Source organism: Lithobates pipiens, unplaced genomic scaffold (assembly GCF_037356315.1).
Source record: "Lithobates pipiens isolate NorthernLeopardFrog02 unplaced genomic scaffold, aLitPip1_a1.2 Scaffold_8, whole genome shotgun sequence".
Classification (NCBI taxonomy): Eukaryota; Metazoa; Chordata; class Amphibia; order Anura; family Ranidae; genus Lithobates; species Lithobates pipiens.
In genome coordinates, this window is record NW_027507903.1 from 177,961,079 (window position 1) to 177,974,952 (window position 13,874).

Here is a 13,874-nt window from a genome sequence, read left to right on the forward strand (position 1 = left end):
TGCTCTATGTCTCATACACATAAGATAAAACAGATCTGATACTGTGCGTGAAGATGCTCGGATTTATTTACTAAAGCTGGAGCGTGCAAAATTAGGCTCACTTCTGCAGAGAAACCAATCAGCTTCCAGGTTATATTGCCAAAGCTTTATTGAACAAATTGAGGTTGAAGCTGATTGGCTACCATGCACAGCTGCACCGGATTGTGAGTGCCCCAGTTTTAGTAAATCTCCCCCATTGCCTTCTAAAAATGTTAGTTGTCTGACTGTCATTATGACCCTCTTGTTTTAATGTTTTGAATGACTGATCTTGAATAAGTGGTCAGATGGCTGGCTTTTATCAGACTTACCTTAACGGAATACTTCAGGTTAGTAACTAAAAGTAATAAAGCTTTGGGGTCAGCATAAGACCTGAGTATTACCATTTTCAAAAGGAAGTCAACAGAAGTGGTCCCCATAATCCTATGTAGCACCCTCTATCTAGGTAGGTGCTAGAGTAGGTTTTTGGTAAGTGTAGGTAAAATTTAGGCAGGCCTAGCTAGAAGCTAGACGTGTTTGTTTTGGTTTGTCTGGGTTGGGAGTGGCTCAGAGTAACAGCTATGACTCATAGACAGCAACACCTCACTGTTAACTCTCTCTTTCTTCTAGAGGATTCTATAACAGGAGGAGAGGAAGAGAGGGGGAGCTCTCTGGGGTGTCTCAGGGAGCCCTGATCAATCCCCTACTAGGAGTGGCAGGGGGTAGGCCTCCTTGAATTACCCAGGGTCAGCCCAGTTGAGGAGGAGTTGTCAGGTAAAAGAACTAAGGATAAGTACTAGGCTATAGGGGCCTTTGAGGGAGCTCCCCAGTCTGGGGTAGGGGGGGAGAGGGTGATCTTGGGCCTGGGACTTGGGTGCAGCACGGAGTCCTTCAAGAAGCATCCAAACAGGAGGCACAGGAGGAGTTAGAGAGGACAGCAAGAGCTAGTATTACTGTGCAAATCTTCAGGAGGGAACTACCAATTGCAGCAAGAAGGGCTGGTGAGTTGCATGTGCAGTCAGGAGGACTGGACAGGAATGCCAGAGAGGACTGAGAGGAAACAGTCAGAGCTAGGTGTGGAGCCAGTAGAGTGGATTGCAATGTCATGGGCAGGGAAGTCGGGCAGCTGAAGCCAGGAGAGCTGGCAGGGCCTGAAGAGGACCGACTGGGAGCAGTATTCCACCTATAGGACAGCTAGCACAAAAGACTTTCTATTTTCTGCTACACTATAGGGGCTCGTGGTCCCTGCCTGCAAAGAGCAAGTTACTTAGGCCTGGCTAAGCCAGTGTCAGGCCTAGCTACTATGTGATAGCTGTTCCTGGAATCACTATGTAGGAAGCAACATCCAGGAGGAATGGAGCGAACCACTAGATAGGAAGTGAAGAGTTGTGCTGGAGGAGTGTACGAAGAGTGTACATAGTTGTCCTTAGCAACTTTGCTATTATTCCACTGGACAACCCATAATTCCCATCCCCATCCAAGTTGAATTTCCCCAATAAAACAACAAAACAAAGTCAGCGGACTGTTCATTGTCTTGGAGTGTCTGGGATTGAATGCTGGGCAGGGTGACAGGTGGGCCACATCACCTAGCAGCCCCTACAGGGGTACCGCTACACCTCTTGTCACCAGTTTGCATTATGTCCTCTTGTAATATAATTGATTTCCCTATAGTAACACTCCTGTTGTTGATACCTGGGTCCCTATTCAGAATCTTTAAAAAAATGTATTATAAGACATTACTTCTTGGCAGCTAGATTTGCAATCTTCTGCCATTGGAAGTCATCCACACCTCATTCAATTGTGAAATGATTGCAGGTTCTTAAAGTGATATTAAAGGACATTTAAAAAAAATAACAAACATGTTTGCTCAGAGCAGCCCCATTCTTCCACTTCTCAGGTCCCCTGTCCATGCTCCTGGCTCCCCCTCCTGCCAAGCAGGCGAGCTCCTAAGCCACTGCTCTACATGTCCATTCACACACAGAGCCGTGGCTCAGCATCGCCTCCTCTCTCTCATCATTGGCTCACTGGCTATAATTGACTGCAGTGAGAGCCAATGGCTCCTGCTGGTCTCAGCCAATGAGGAGGGAGAGTCTCCAGAGAGCTAATGCCCTTGTACACATTGCTGAATTGTAATTGGGAGATTTCCTAAAACTTGAGAACTCTGAACAAGCTGAAGCTAGAAGCTGATTGGTTACCATGCACAGCTGCACCAGATTTTATTAGGCTTTGACAATAAAACCTGAAAGCTGATTGGCTTCTATGCAGAGCTAAACGCTCCAGTTTTCAGAAATTGCCCCCATTGTATATGGAGACTCCACTCCAAGACATTGAGGTTGTAAGTTTAAATTGTGATGTCCTTACAATCTCATGTACAGGGGGTCCCCGAATTACGAATGCCTGACCTACGAACATCTCCTACTTACGAACCGGGCGCTGCGGGGACCCTCTGCCATTTTCTGCGGACATTGGTCGTTCTGCGCATGCGCGGCCAGACAGAGCCTCTGAAAATGACGGAAAACATTGAAAATGTCCGTAATTGTCATTCTGCGCATGCGTGTCTGACTTACGAACATTTCCAAATTACAAACAGGAGGACAGTCCCTAACAGGCTCGTAACCCGGGGACCCCCTGTATACAACATACATTTATCTTCTCCTCTCACTAAATTTCTTTACTTTGTGTCCCTCTGTGATAGTTGGTTAGTTATTGGTACCCCATACCTGGCCTATCCCAGTGCATGTCATATACTTGTATCAGACTTTTGCACCCAGTGTTCACCCCCTACCCCCATCTTTATTTTTTTATTTGTGTTATTTGACATTGCACTATTTGTATAAAGCACAATATAATTGACCTTCAAAGCAACAAACATATTCCAATAAAAACACCAACATCCCTTTGGTTTTTGAAGGGCGGTTCTCAAGCCCAGTGGTGGCTGGTGCTCCAAACTTTTTGGGGGGCCCAATTGCGACCTCAGTGTGCCCATTAAATGCAGCCACTGTGCCATAAAACGCAACCCCTGTGCCCATTAAATGCAGCTACTGTGCCCCATCAAATTCAGACATTGTGCCCCATAAAATGCAGCCACTGTGCCCTTCAAATGCAACCACTGTGCCCATCATATGCAGCCACTGTGCCCATCAAATGCAGCCACTGTGCCCATCAAATTCAGCCACTGTGACCCATCAAATGTAGCCTCACTGTGACCCCCCCCCCCGATCGCCTGCTCACTGTCTGACCAGCACTTACCTCATCGTGGTGACGGGTCAGGCAGCGGGTGAAGGCAGTGAGCTGTGGGACGGGCAGCAGGTCAGGCGATGGCTCCTGTGTCCTCCATGCTTCTCGTGCATCTTTTCTTCCCTTCTGCTAGGCGTCCAATAGGATTGCCTGTGCATTCAGCCAATTAGATGACGGGTATTAGACCCGCACTTCCTAATTGGCAGAGAGGCAGTTTAGTGTTAGAAAAGCGAATATTAATTTGCTTTTCTAACACACCTGGGTGGGCTCAAAGTGCAATGCTCTATGCTCTGAGTACACCTTTTTCGAAGTGCTTCAAAAAACACCTCCGCAGCTGCAGCGTCCGAAAAGGGTCCGGATGCCTGAACATTCTACATATAGGGGGTGGTGTGATAGAGGGTGCTGTGCCGGTGCACCACTAATAGATGGGCTGCCCCTGCTCAAGTCCCAGAAGTTAGTACTGGAAGCACTGATTTGTAAAGGGGCCTCCATCAGATTTAGTGTAATATGCCCTTAGTCTCTGCCCATTATCTCTAGTAATTATTCCATCTTCACAGCTTTCTTTAACATTACATATAAATATTACATTTGGCTCTTTGTAAATATCCAGAACCCCTATACCTTGTAAGCTGACAACCACTGAGCTAGAGCTAAACAGGAGATTTTTAGTAGCTTAGTACTGTAAGTGTACTTAAATTGCTAGAGGTTAATAATCACTTTAGCATGTAGTAGTAATCAATCTTGTGTGATTGCACAATGCTCTATTCATTGATCCCTACAAGATGCTCCTACGTGCTACTCATATAGCTTATGCCAAAGGGAGCCATTATTTCCATCTAGTCTATTTAGATTCACTTGCTACACCTTGTGACTAATCTCTAGTGATTTTAATAGCAGGAATAAGCTACTGTATTTATTGGCATATAACATTCACTGTTTCACCATGAAAATTGGGTACAAATAGCTTGTGTGTGTTATAAGCCAATACTTCAATTTTAGCTGCCTCTGAGGGGACCGGGAGGGGGGTGGGATGATTACATATAGTGGGAATCTCCTGTTTACTTGGCGGCCTCTGTAAAAGGAAGTTCCATCTCCTGGGCTGCCATTGGACCACTGTTCTGTCTATCATAGGAGATTCTCACAGTTTTTAATCTGTCTGCGCTTGTACCGCCCCCCTCCCTATCCCCTCTAGGCTGCAGATGGGCTGTACTGATGGCAACGGTGAGGCTGCTGCATTGAAGGCAACGACGAGGCTGCTGCATTGATGGCAACGTTGAGGCTGCTGCATTGAAGGCAACGGCGAGGCTGCTGCATTGAAGGCAACGACGAGGCTGCTGCATTGATGGCAACGGCGAGGCTGCTGCATTGAAGGCAACGGCGAGGCTGCTGCATTGAAGGCAACGGCGAGGCTGCTGCATTGAAGGCAACGGCGAGGCTGCTGCATTGAGGGCAACGGCGAGGCTGCTGCATTGAGGGCAACGGCGAGGCTGCTGCATTGAAGGCAACGGCGAGGCTGCTGCATTGAAGGCAACGGCGAGGCTGCTGCATTGAAGGCAACGGCGAGGCTGCTGCATTGAAGGCAACGGCGAGGCTGCTGCATTGAAGGCAACGGCGAGGCTGCTGCATTGATGGCAACGGCGAGGCTGCTGCCTTGATGTGGACTGATGTGGCTGCATTGATGGCACTTGTGAGGCTGCAGATGGGCATTGATCAGGCTGTATTGATGGCAATGGCGAGGCTGCAGATGGGCACTGATCCTTATTTTGTTTCAAAGTTCCTTATTTAAAATTTAAGTTTTTTTCCTGAAACGTCCCTCTTAAAATGAATGTGCGTGTTATACGTCTGTACATGTTAGATAACTACGGCACTTAAAATCTCTGGCCCTTTCAGGTGACTACACACAATTTGATAAAATTTGATAACATTTTTAAAAGAAAATAAAATCACCCATGTAGCTTAGCCCTAATTGACACAATCTGGCCATCTGCTATAATTGGGCTGATTTACTAAATTAATTGAGAATCTTCACATAAGAAATTGTGTCAATATTCAATTATCCAGTTATATAAAAACAAATTTCTTTCTTTGTCACCTCAGCACATAATGACTGGATAATTGAAGTGAATATTTACTCACCTTTTTGTGTGAAGATTCTCAACTATTTTTTTGTAAATCTGTCCAAATACATTTAGTCAATTTTCAGTTTCATTTCTAGTTACATGCAGATGAAATAAGGAAACGAGAAAACAGGAATTTGCTTTTCCTATGACTGAATAATGAAAGTAAACATTCACACAAGTTATATTTAAACAGCTCCTTTAGTAAATCATCAGTAAGATATATGTTGAACATTTAGACATCTTGATTTTAGGAAAGGTCTTCAATGTTGTCATTTATCTGTTCTCTATATGGTAGCATTAAATTTTATATTTACACAACCTTAATAAAAATAAATACATATATTATAAATGGTTAAAAAATAACAAATTCTATATATTGCTCAGATGTGTTATATTTAAAAGCAACGGTTCCTTCTTTTTGAAAAAATATATATTTAAAAAAAATCAAATAATTAATTTTATAATGTTGTAAAATAAACTGCATTTACAGGCTAAACATTTTGTTTGTCTTAATTTTTCCCCTAACAGCCTTCAGTCATGGAAAAGTCTTAATTTTCTTCACATCCTCTTCCTGTGTGTAGAATGTCAAGTTTTGGGTCAGCCATTCAATGAAAAGTACCATACAGAATTCACCTTTTTAGAATTTAGTTTCATTTGGCACCTGAAAAGCAAACACTACTATAAGATACAGAACTGTAACTAAGATAATGACATTATAAATACCAAAAAACTACAATAAACAGAGCAGCATCGATACTCCTTTTCTGGGGTCCCCCGCTGGTGCTCTGGGCCCTTCCTCTTCGTCATGTGCCCTTAGCGAAAGCCACTTTCTCTGGGTGCACCAGTGCATGCTCGCTCCCGAGCCATTCAGTCCGTGTCTATTGACACACTTTCGGGGTGACACGGCCCCATCCCCCACTCCCTCATCACAGCATTTGCTTGACATCAGCAGGAGCCAATGGCAAGAGCCGCTGCTCAAGTGCACATCACTGGATCGGATTGGGCTCAAGTAAGAATAAGGGGGGCTCCTGCAGCACAGAATTTTTTTTTCCTTAATGCATAGAATGCATTAAGGAAAAAAACCTTGAGGCTTTAGAACCACTTTAAAGAAAACCTCTGGGGACAGAAACATTGCAGTGATAAATTATCTTAAAGTGGTAGTAAACCGTGACTGATTAAAAAAAACAAAAATCTAAACACCTGTAAGGCAACTGCATAATGTGCTAATATGCATCGCATACTAGCACATTATGAAATACTTACCTTGCAGTGAAAACTATTTCATTTTCCCCTGGTCTTTCTTCCAGGATTGCACGCTCTGGCTATGTGATTGGCTGGAGCCGCAATGACATCACTCCTGCGCATGAGTGCGGGAGCCCTTGGTTGCGTGCGGGCCCCAAGGTATCCCAGACCTTCAGAATGCATGCGCCAGTGATGTAACTGGCTGCATCCATGGTGAAGATCTCCTAAATGGTGCACGTTTAAGAGATATTTATTTTACCTACAGGTAAGCGTTGTTATAGGTAAAAATCAACAAGCGGGCTTTACTACCACTTTAAAGTTGTTGGCCCCAGGACTGTGGTTTTGTATCTAAGATTTACTACCTAGCAAGCCCTGGATCTGGAATAAACATGCAGACTTTTCAGGCAATATTTGCTGCATGCTTATATCAGAAAAGTGACTCACTAACTAGCAAAGTCAGGATCAGGATGTAAGCGTCAGAAGCTGAATTTTTAAAGCATGTCAGGTACGACAGCATACATATTTCTACCCTCACAGCAAAACTGGTCACTGAATGGAATGACTTACTCTTTAACTGATATGTTTATATAGATATAGGGATAAATCTGAACATTTTGGAAGCTTGGTATCCCTACAAATTTTTGGACTTAGAGGGGGAACAAGAAAAATTCACATGCTGACCTTCTGAAGGGTTAGACCACTTTGATGTCCCAACAAAACAAAGGCAGTGGAGTAAAGACTGACTGGGGGAGTAAATGGTTGAAACAACACTCCTAAGGCAACATCCGTATATTGTTAACTCAGAAGGGGAAAGGGGTAAAGAGCCAAAGGCCCTTGTTCGGACTTTTCAGGCAATGGACAAAAGCATGATAAAATATTTATTCTATTAACAAAAAGTTACAAAAGAAAGGTCATTAGGAAAAGAGTTGAAAATATTCAGTACACATTGATGGTCAAAAGCGTTTAATTCAAACAGAAAAATGGCATCAAATAAATGGTAGTCAGCCCCTGAGTGTCCCTGTTGACGCACAGGGGCTCACTACTATCTATTTGGTGGCATTTTTCTGTTTAAATTAGAAACTTTTGACCATCAATGTGTTCTGAATGTTTTTAACTCTTTTCCTAATGACCTGTCCATTGTAACTTGTTGTTAATAAAATATTAGTTTTATCATACTTTTGTTCATTGCCTAAAAAGTTTGAATGAGGGACTTTGGCTCTTTACCCCTTTCCACTTCTGAGTGGGGGAGTAGTATGCTTTACATTAACAGGCTGCTTATCAGGTAAAATAAAAAAATCCAGTTAACAAGATAATTGGACTATACACGAAACACATTAATTATGTACTGTGATACTCAAAGTGCACCTGTGCCTAGACTATGGACATTAAACTCTTTACATCTTCTTAAGTTCGCAATACTTAAAGGGATAGTTCACCTTTACCATAAAACTGCTAATGCAAGTAAGGGGCATCTGTAAATAAAACAAACTGTGCAGCTTTGACTAAGTTGAATAATACCCCTGCTTTAGGTGTAGAATTTAAAATTATGAACCTGCCAAAGCCTGCCTGAGGACCTAAAGCTGTTAACCATTGGAAGAATTTAAGTTCAGAGACAAGAAGGGGACAGGCATTCCTGCAGGGAAGATTTCGCCTGAATCCAGCTCTCCGCACTACATGGGACATTCTTCATAATAGGTAAGTAATGTGACTAAAGCTGTGTAGATTTTAATTTTTTTTAAACTTCAGCTTTAATGAATGCTTATGTATGAATACTTACATTAAAGACTTCACTGTAGGCGTTTCCATTTGCAAATCCATTCGCAAAGAAAGAGCTAACATTTTCCTGTGTTAAAGACACAAAATTATAAAAATAAGACATCAAATTGTATAACACCTAGGAGTTCATGAAGATAGAAATTTGGGAATTTCACTTCCTAGGAAGTCATTGACCTGGAACAAGCATGCAGCCAGCTTAGTCTGAAAAATCTAAACTCCTGATTTGAATACCTGATCCAGGCCAAGTCTTTGATACTGAACTTTTAAAAAACAAGTCAGTGATGGCGGGTTCAATTTAAGGGCCCCTTTAGATCAATGTGTGTATAAAGAGGTGCTTCTTTTTCGTAGAGTTAGGAAAGTCTGTTGTCATGCATCAACATGTGTTTCTTTTGAGCATTGACATTATTGATGCTAGCTAACACAGGTCGACGTGTGTTTGCAATGTTTTTTCAAATTTAGGATTTGGAGTGGAAAGAATTAACAGCCATTGAGCGAAGCTTATTAATAGCTGTTGCTGATGCATCAAAATGCATGTTCTATGTATTTTGATGTGTTGCCATTTACATCTATGGGCTCCCAATGCACTAAAACACAGAATAAACGGGCATGTAACAACATCTCCAGGCAGGGCTAGGATATCAAAATACCGCAAAAGTGCAATCCATCTCCTTGAAGGAGTGTATTATAATGAAATTTTGAGCTCCCAGCTTTGCCAGAAGGCACAGTGACATCACCTCTGGAACCCAGGGTAGAGGTGAGTTTTTTTGTGTTGGGGTGCAGGATATTTCATTTGCCATGGAAGGCCCACTTTATTGGTATTTTGTTGCACAATCTTGAATCTGCAATGTAACATCCTTGACTTTGCTACAAGTGACAGACATTCCCTTGCTGACAGAACCAAATTCAGCAGCATCATTTTAAGAGCCAACAGACCTGATTTTTCTCAACTATACCCATCAGATGCATTAAAGTGCAACTTCCATCAAAAATTATACTTTTGGGGGTCTATTTATAAAAACATTTATTGGCTGAATATCACACGCAGTCATGCAAACTGGATGGATTTCCCAATATTTTCTACAATTAGAATAATTTCTAAGATTGTCAGCTCCACCAAGTACCCAAAATGGGGTATAGTTTCCTGAACCACCTAAATGAGAAAATATACATTTTGTCCTCTAGATGGAGCTCAAAATAATAGGATTTAAAGACTCATAATTGAATCTATTACAGAAAAGTATGGGGGAAATTTGTCCCGCCTGCCAGTATGTGCCATTTTTCCAAAACGTGTTTTATAAATAGACCCTTAAAGTGGTTGTAAACCCTTTACAATCACTTTAAACAACAGGCAAGCCTATAATTAGGCTTGCCTGTAGCTGCACTGAATATCTCCTAAACCTGCACAGTTTAGGAGATACCACTGTACAGGCATACCCCACTTTTAAGTACACAACGGGGTTTATTTACTAAAGCTAGGAAGTGCAAAATCAGGCTAATTTCTGCATAGCAATCGATGAGCTTCCAGGTTTTATTACCAAAGCTTAATTGAACAAGCTGGGGTTAGAAGCTCATTGGTTTCTATGCAGAAGTGAGTCTGATTTTGCACTTTCTAGCCTTAGTAAATAAACCCCATTGTGTACTTAAAAGTGGGGTATACCTGTATTTGCATGTACCGACGTCATGCAGAACATGCTCATTTAAGCAAACTGAAGCAATGGCACGTATGTGCCGTTACTTCAGTTGTACTGTGCCGTTTGCGGCGGCTCCTGCGTGCATGCATGGGGTAAGTGCATACTAGCTCATTATGCCTTTATCTTGCAGGATGTGTTTTTATTTATTTTTTTACTTCCTCTTTAAGGGTTTGTTATAGCCCCATTTATATACGCACAGTTAAACCCCCCCCCCCCCCCCAAGTCATTGTAATAGCACATGCCCATTTGACAACTTTCTGCTCTGGGTCACACACATGGGTGTAGCTTGGGGTTACAAGGGTCACAATAGTGATTCCAATATGTTCCAAATTAGGTTGGGGGTCGGCAACCCATTGATCATGGCCAGGTGACTGGTGGATTGTGCAGAGCATCTAACACAGTGCAATCAGTGCTATATAAGCAATGGAACCATATCTTTATTGCAGCTGAGCTAACACTGGCTGTGGAGGGAGCAGCGAGCAGCTGCATAAGCCAATACCCCCTTTGTAGTGCTGGCTGCAGTCCCAGGCAGAGTGATAGTAACTGCAGGCCACCTCTTATCCCTGCTAGTAGGATCTGTAGAGAAGAAAGTCTCTGTATTGCTCTGAAAGTGGATGCTCCTCTCTCATGTAATAAATATTTAATGTCAGTGTGCCTTACACAAGCAATACTGAACTGGGCATAATAGCGTCTAAAACTATGGCAGGCAACTATTATGGGGGCTCAGGACAGTAAGGGCTTGTTTACATTTGTGGTTTGGGGGGGCAGTAAAACCCCATAGTAGAGCCATGTTTTCCCCCTTCAGCCTGAACTCTTGACCAGGACACGCCCCAGTATACTGTAAGGCTCATTGCATGCTAGCGTTTTTTTAAGCTCCTAGAAGCTATTATAAGCATCCTAGAATTTAATAATGTTATCCTATGTGTTCATGCATGTGATTTTATTCTGGAAGCGTTTAAGCTTCAGCGTTTAAGAGCAGAAACAAAATTGTTTTTGTAGAGTTTTTGGGAGCATTTTCCCAGCAGAAAAAAAACACTAAATGTAACAGCATTTTGTTGAGCGTTTTTCTATTCTTCATATACTGTAAAAACACAAATAAAAAAAGCTAATGCTCCTAGACGCTGTTAAAAGCTATTAAAACACTACCACAAACCAGCACAAAAAATGCTATTATCAACATTTTTCATCCAATATATTTTTTTAGAATTTTTGAGCTTATAAAAAATGCTAGTATGCATGCAGCTTTACTATGTACAGTACCAGGCTTGAGGATGAAGTGAAACAGGCTCCCAATGATGATAGAGAATATACAAATATTAAGGCTGTATTCACACTAGTATGAATTGGAAGCAGGTTGCCCTGTATCCAATTCACATGGCAGAAGAGTGTGCCCAGTTCTCTATGGAGCAGGTTCACATATCTCTGGAGCGACGGCGGAGCGCATTGCACAGGGGTCCTGTGCATTTTTAATTCCATTTCAGGTCCAAATTCAGGCAAAAATTTGGGTCCGATTCCCCCCTGAAACGGAGAACAGGGACAAAACCGGACCCCCTGCTGTGAGCCACATCTGCACTAAGTGTGAACCCAGCCTAAGCCTAAAGAAAGAGGAGAAGATGAAAAGGTATGTCCATGGGGTTACATTATACCCCGGGGAAAAAAAACCACATAGCTGCTCCATTAATTGACCACTTCATGAGGGTTTCATCCGATGAAAAGTTACAATGGTGGCAAAAATTATGGACACTTAGAAATGTTAATGTTTTGCAACTTTGCAGGTTTATAGGAACTGTTATTTTGCATCAAATTGTTCACTTGTCAATTTAAAGACAATTTAATTGTGAATCCAATCCAAAAAACATAATTTAAATACATGCAGTACCAAAAAAGTTATGCTGACTTTAGTCTAATGCCGCGTACACACGACCGGACTTTCCGGCAGATCAGGTCCGATAGGATCAGTCCGTCGGACAATCCGATCGTGTGTGGGCTAGTCCAACTGCTTTTTATAAAAAAAAAATCCAACGGACCTAGAAATAGAACATGTTTCAAATCTATCCGACAGACTAAAAATCGAGAAAACAGTTCATCTGTGTGCTAGTCCAATGGACCAAATACGACGCAAGGGCAGCTATTGGCTACTGGGTATTGACCTTCCTTGTTTAGTCCCGTTTACATCATCACGTTCAAAATGAACGCCGAAAGTCCATCGGGAAGACCATCGGACCTAGTCCGTCTAAAAATCGGGTCGTGTGTATGCAGCATAAACAAAGAAACAGTGTGAAGACCAAACCTTTGACACTTTTTGCTTACGTGTAAAAATCTTTTTTTGCTAGAAAATTACCTAGAACCCCCAAACATTATATATATTTTTAGCGGAGGCCATAGAGAATAAAATGGTGGGTTTGCAATGTCACATGTTATTTTTGTAGCATTTTTTTAACTCAAATTTTTTTGAAAAAATACACTTCATTTCTATGCTCTGTGAGGTATACCCGCCCTGGGACAACATGGTTGGGGGCGCAAGGAGACTCTTATTACTATTGTGATTATGCTGTAACCTTACAGCTGTAAGGTAAGGGGACACCCATTCACCCACCAGATGGAGGGAAAGAAAGGACTGCTACACCCCTGTGTTTGCATGATTTATGAAGCTTTATTTTTATTTTTATTTTTTTTATTTTTTTATTTTGTTGCTGCTTGCAGTGTTTTGCACAATGAATTATATAGATTGCACAGAGAATTAATCTATGTTTATTTGCTGCTATATATCTTTGTGTGGTTTTATCATATTGGCACACTGAAAGTTTGACACTTGGCACTTTTTTGTTATATTATATATAAGTACCTAGATCTCACTAAGTTTGGATTACTGTTACTGCCACTATTTCGTTTCACAGCACGTATATTTTATGGTGAAATCCTACGTATATGTTAGACATAAGAGGTGACCATTGATACAGTGTATTTATAATATATGTCCATCTCTACATTCCTATCTCATTCTCCCTGTTTCCATCTTACTGACTGATCACTCCTCATTACATTTCCCTCATCTGCTCTCTAATCTATTTCTCCTTCTCTCTCTCTTTTCTCTATCTACTGCATGGCACTACCAGATACTTAACATGTCATGCATTAAAATTGCACAGACTCGCAAAATGGCACCAAAGTACTGTATTTAAAAATCACCATATGTGACACTTTAAAAACCTTTACAGATTGAGTTACAGAGGAGGTCTGGGGCTAGAATTATTGCTCTTGCTCTGATGTCTGTGGCAATACCTCACATGTGTGATGCAATCGCCGTTTGTGTATGCGTGCGGGACCAACTCTTGTGTTAGCTTTTGTGCATGAGCACGAGAGGACAGGGGCGCATTCAGATTTTTTAAAATTTATTTTATTTTTACACTGTTTCTTAAATTTTGTTTTAATCACTTTTATTGTTGTCACAAGGAATTGAAATTGCACTTGTGACAACAATAGGCAGTGACAGGAACTCTTTTTGGAGAGACCTGGGGTTTATTAGACCCCAGATGTCTCCTCCACCATTAAAAGCATTTGATCACACCAAGATCATTGTGATCAAATGCTTTCAAGATTGAAAAAAGGCACTGTTTACATCCGGGGGACAACAGTACTAGTCGATTTCAGTATCCTATACCAGAGAGCTGATCTGAGACTCTCCGGTCCTTGAATGGCTCTATGGTAAGCTGTACTTATTAGCCATATAAAGATTATGGTCTTCACGTGGTTAAGTGAAAACCCTACTGGCCAACCACAGTCCTTGTTCTGG

The 13,874-nt window shown here is 41.8% G+C and overlaps 1 protein-coding gene across 1 annotated transcript in view; it reads right to left on the reverse strand.

Moving 5' to 3' along the window:
* Window positions 1-5,551: 5,551 nt before the first annotated feature.
* Window positions 5,552-13,874, reverse strand: part of LOC143963622 (chloride anion exchanger-like) — a 129,012-nt gene continuing 120,689 nt past the window's right edge. The window contains exons 20-21 of the mRNA XM_077473307.1: window positions 8,392-8,457; window positions 5,552-6,033 (exon numbers count right to left, since the gene is read on the reverse strand). Coding sequence (XP_077329433.1) covers window positions 6,010-6,033; window positions 8,392-8,457 — 90 coding nt within the window. The 3' untranslated portion in view covers window positions 5,552-6,009. The remainder of the gene's footprint in view (window positions 6,034-8,391; window positions 8,458-13,874) is intronic.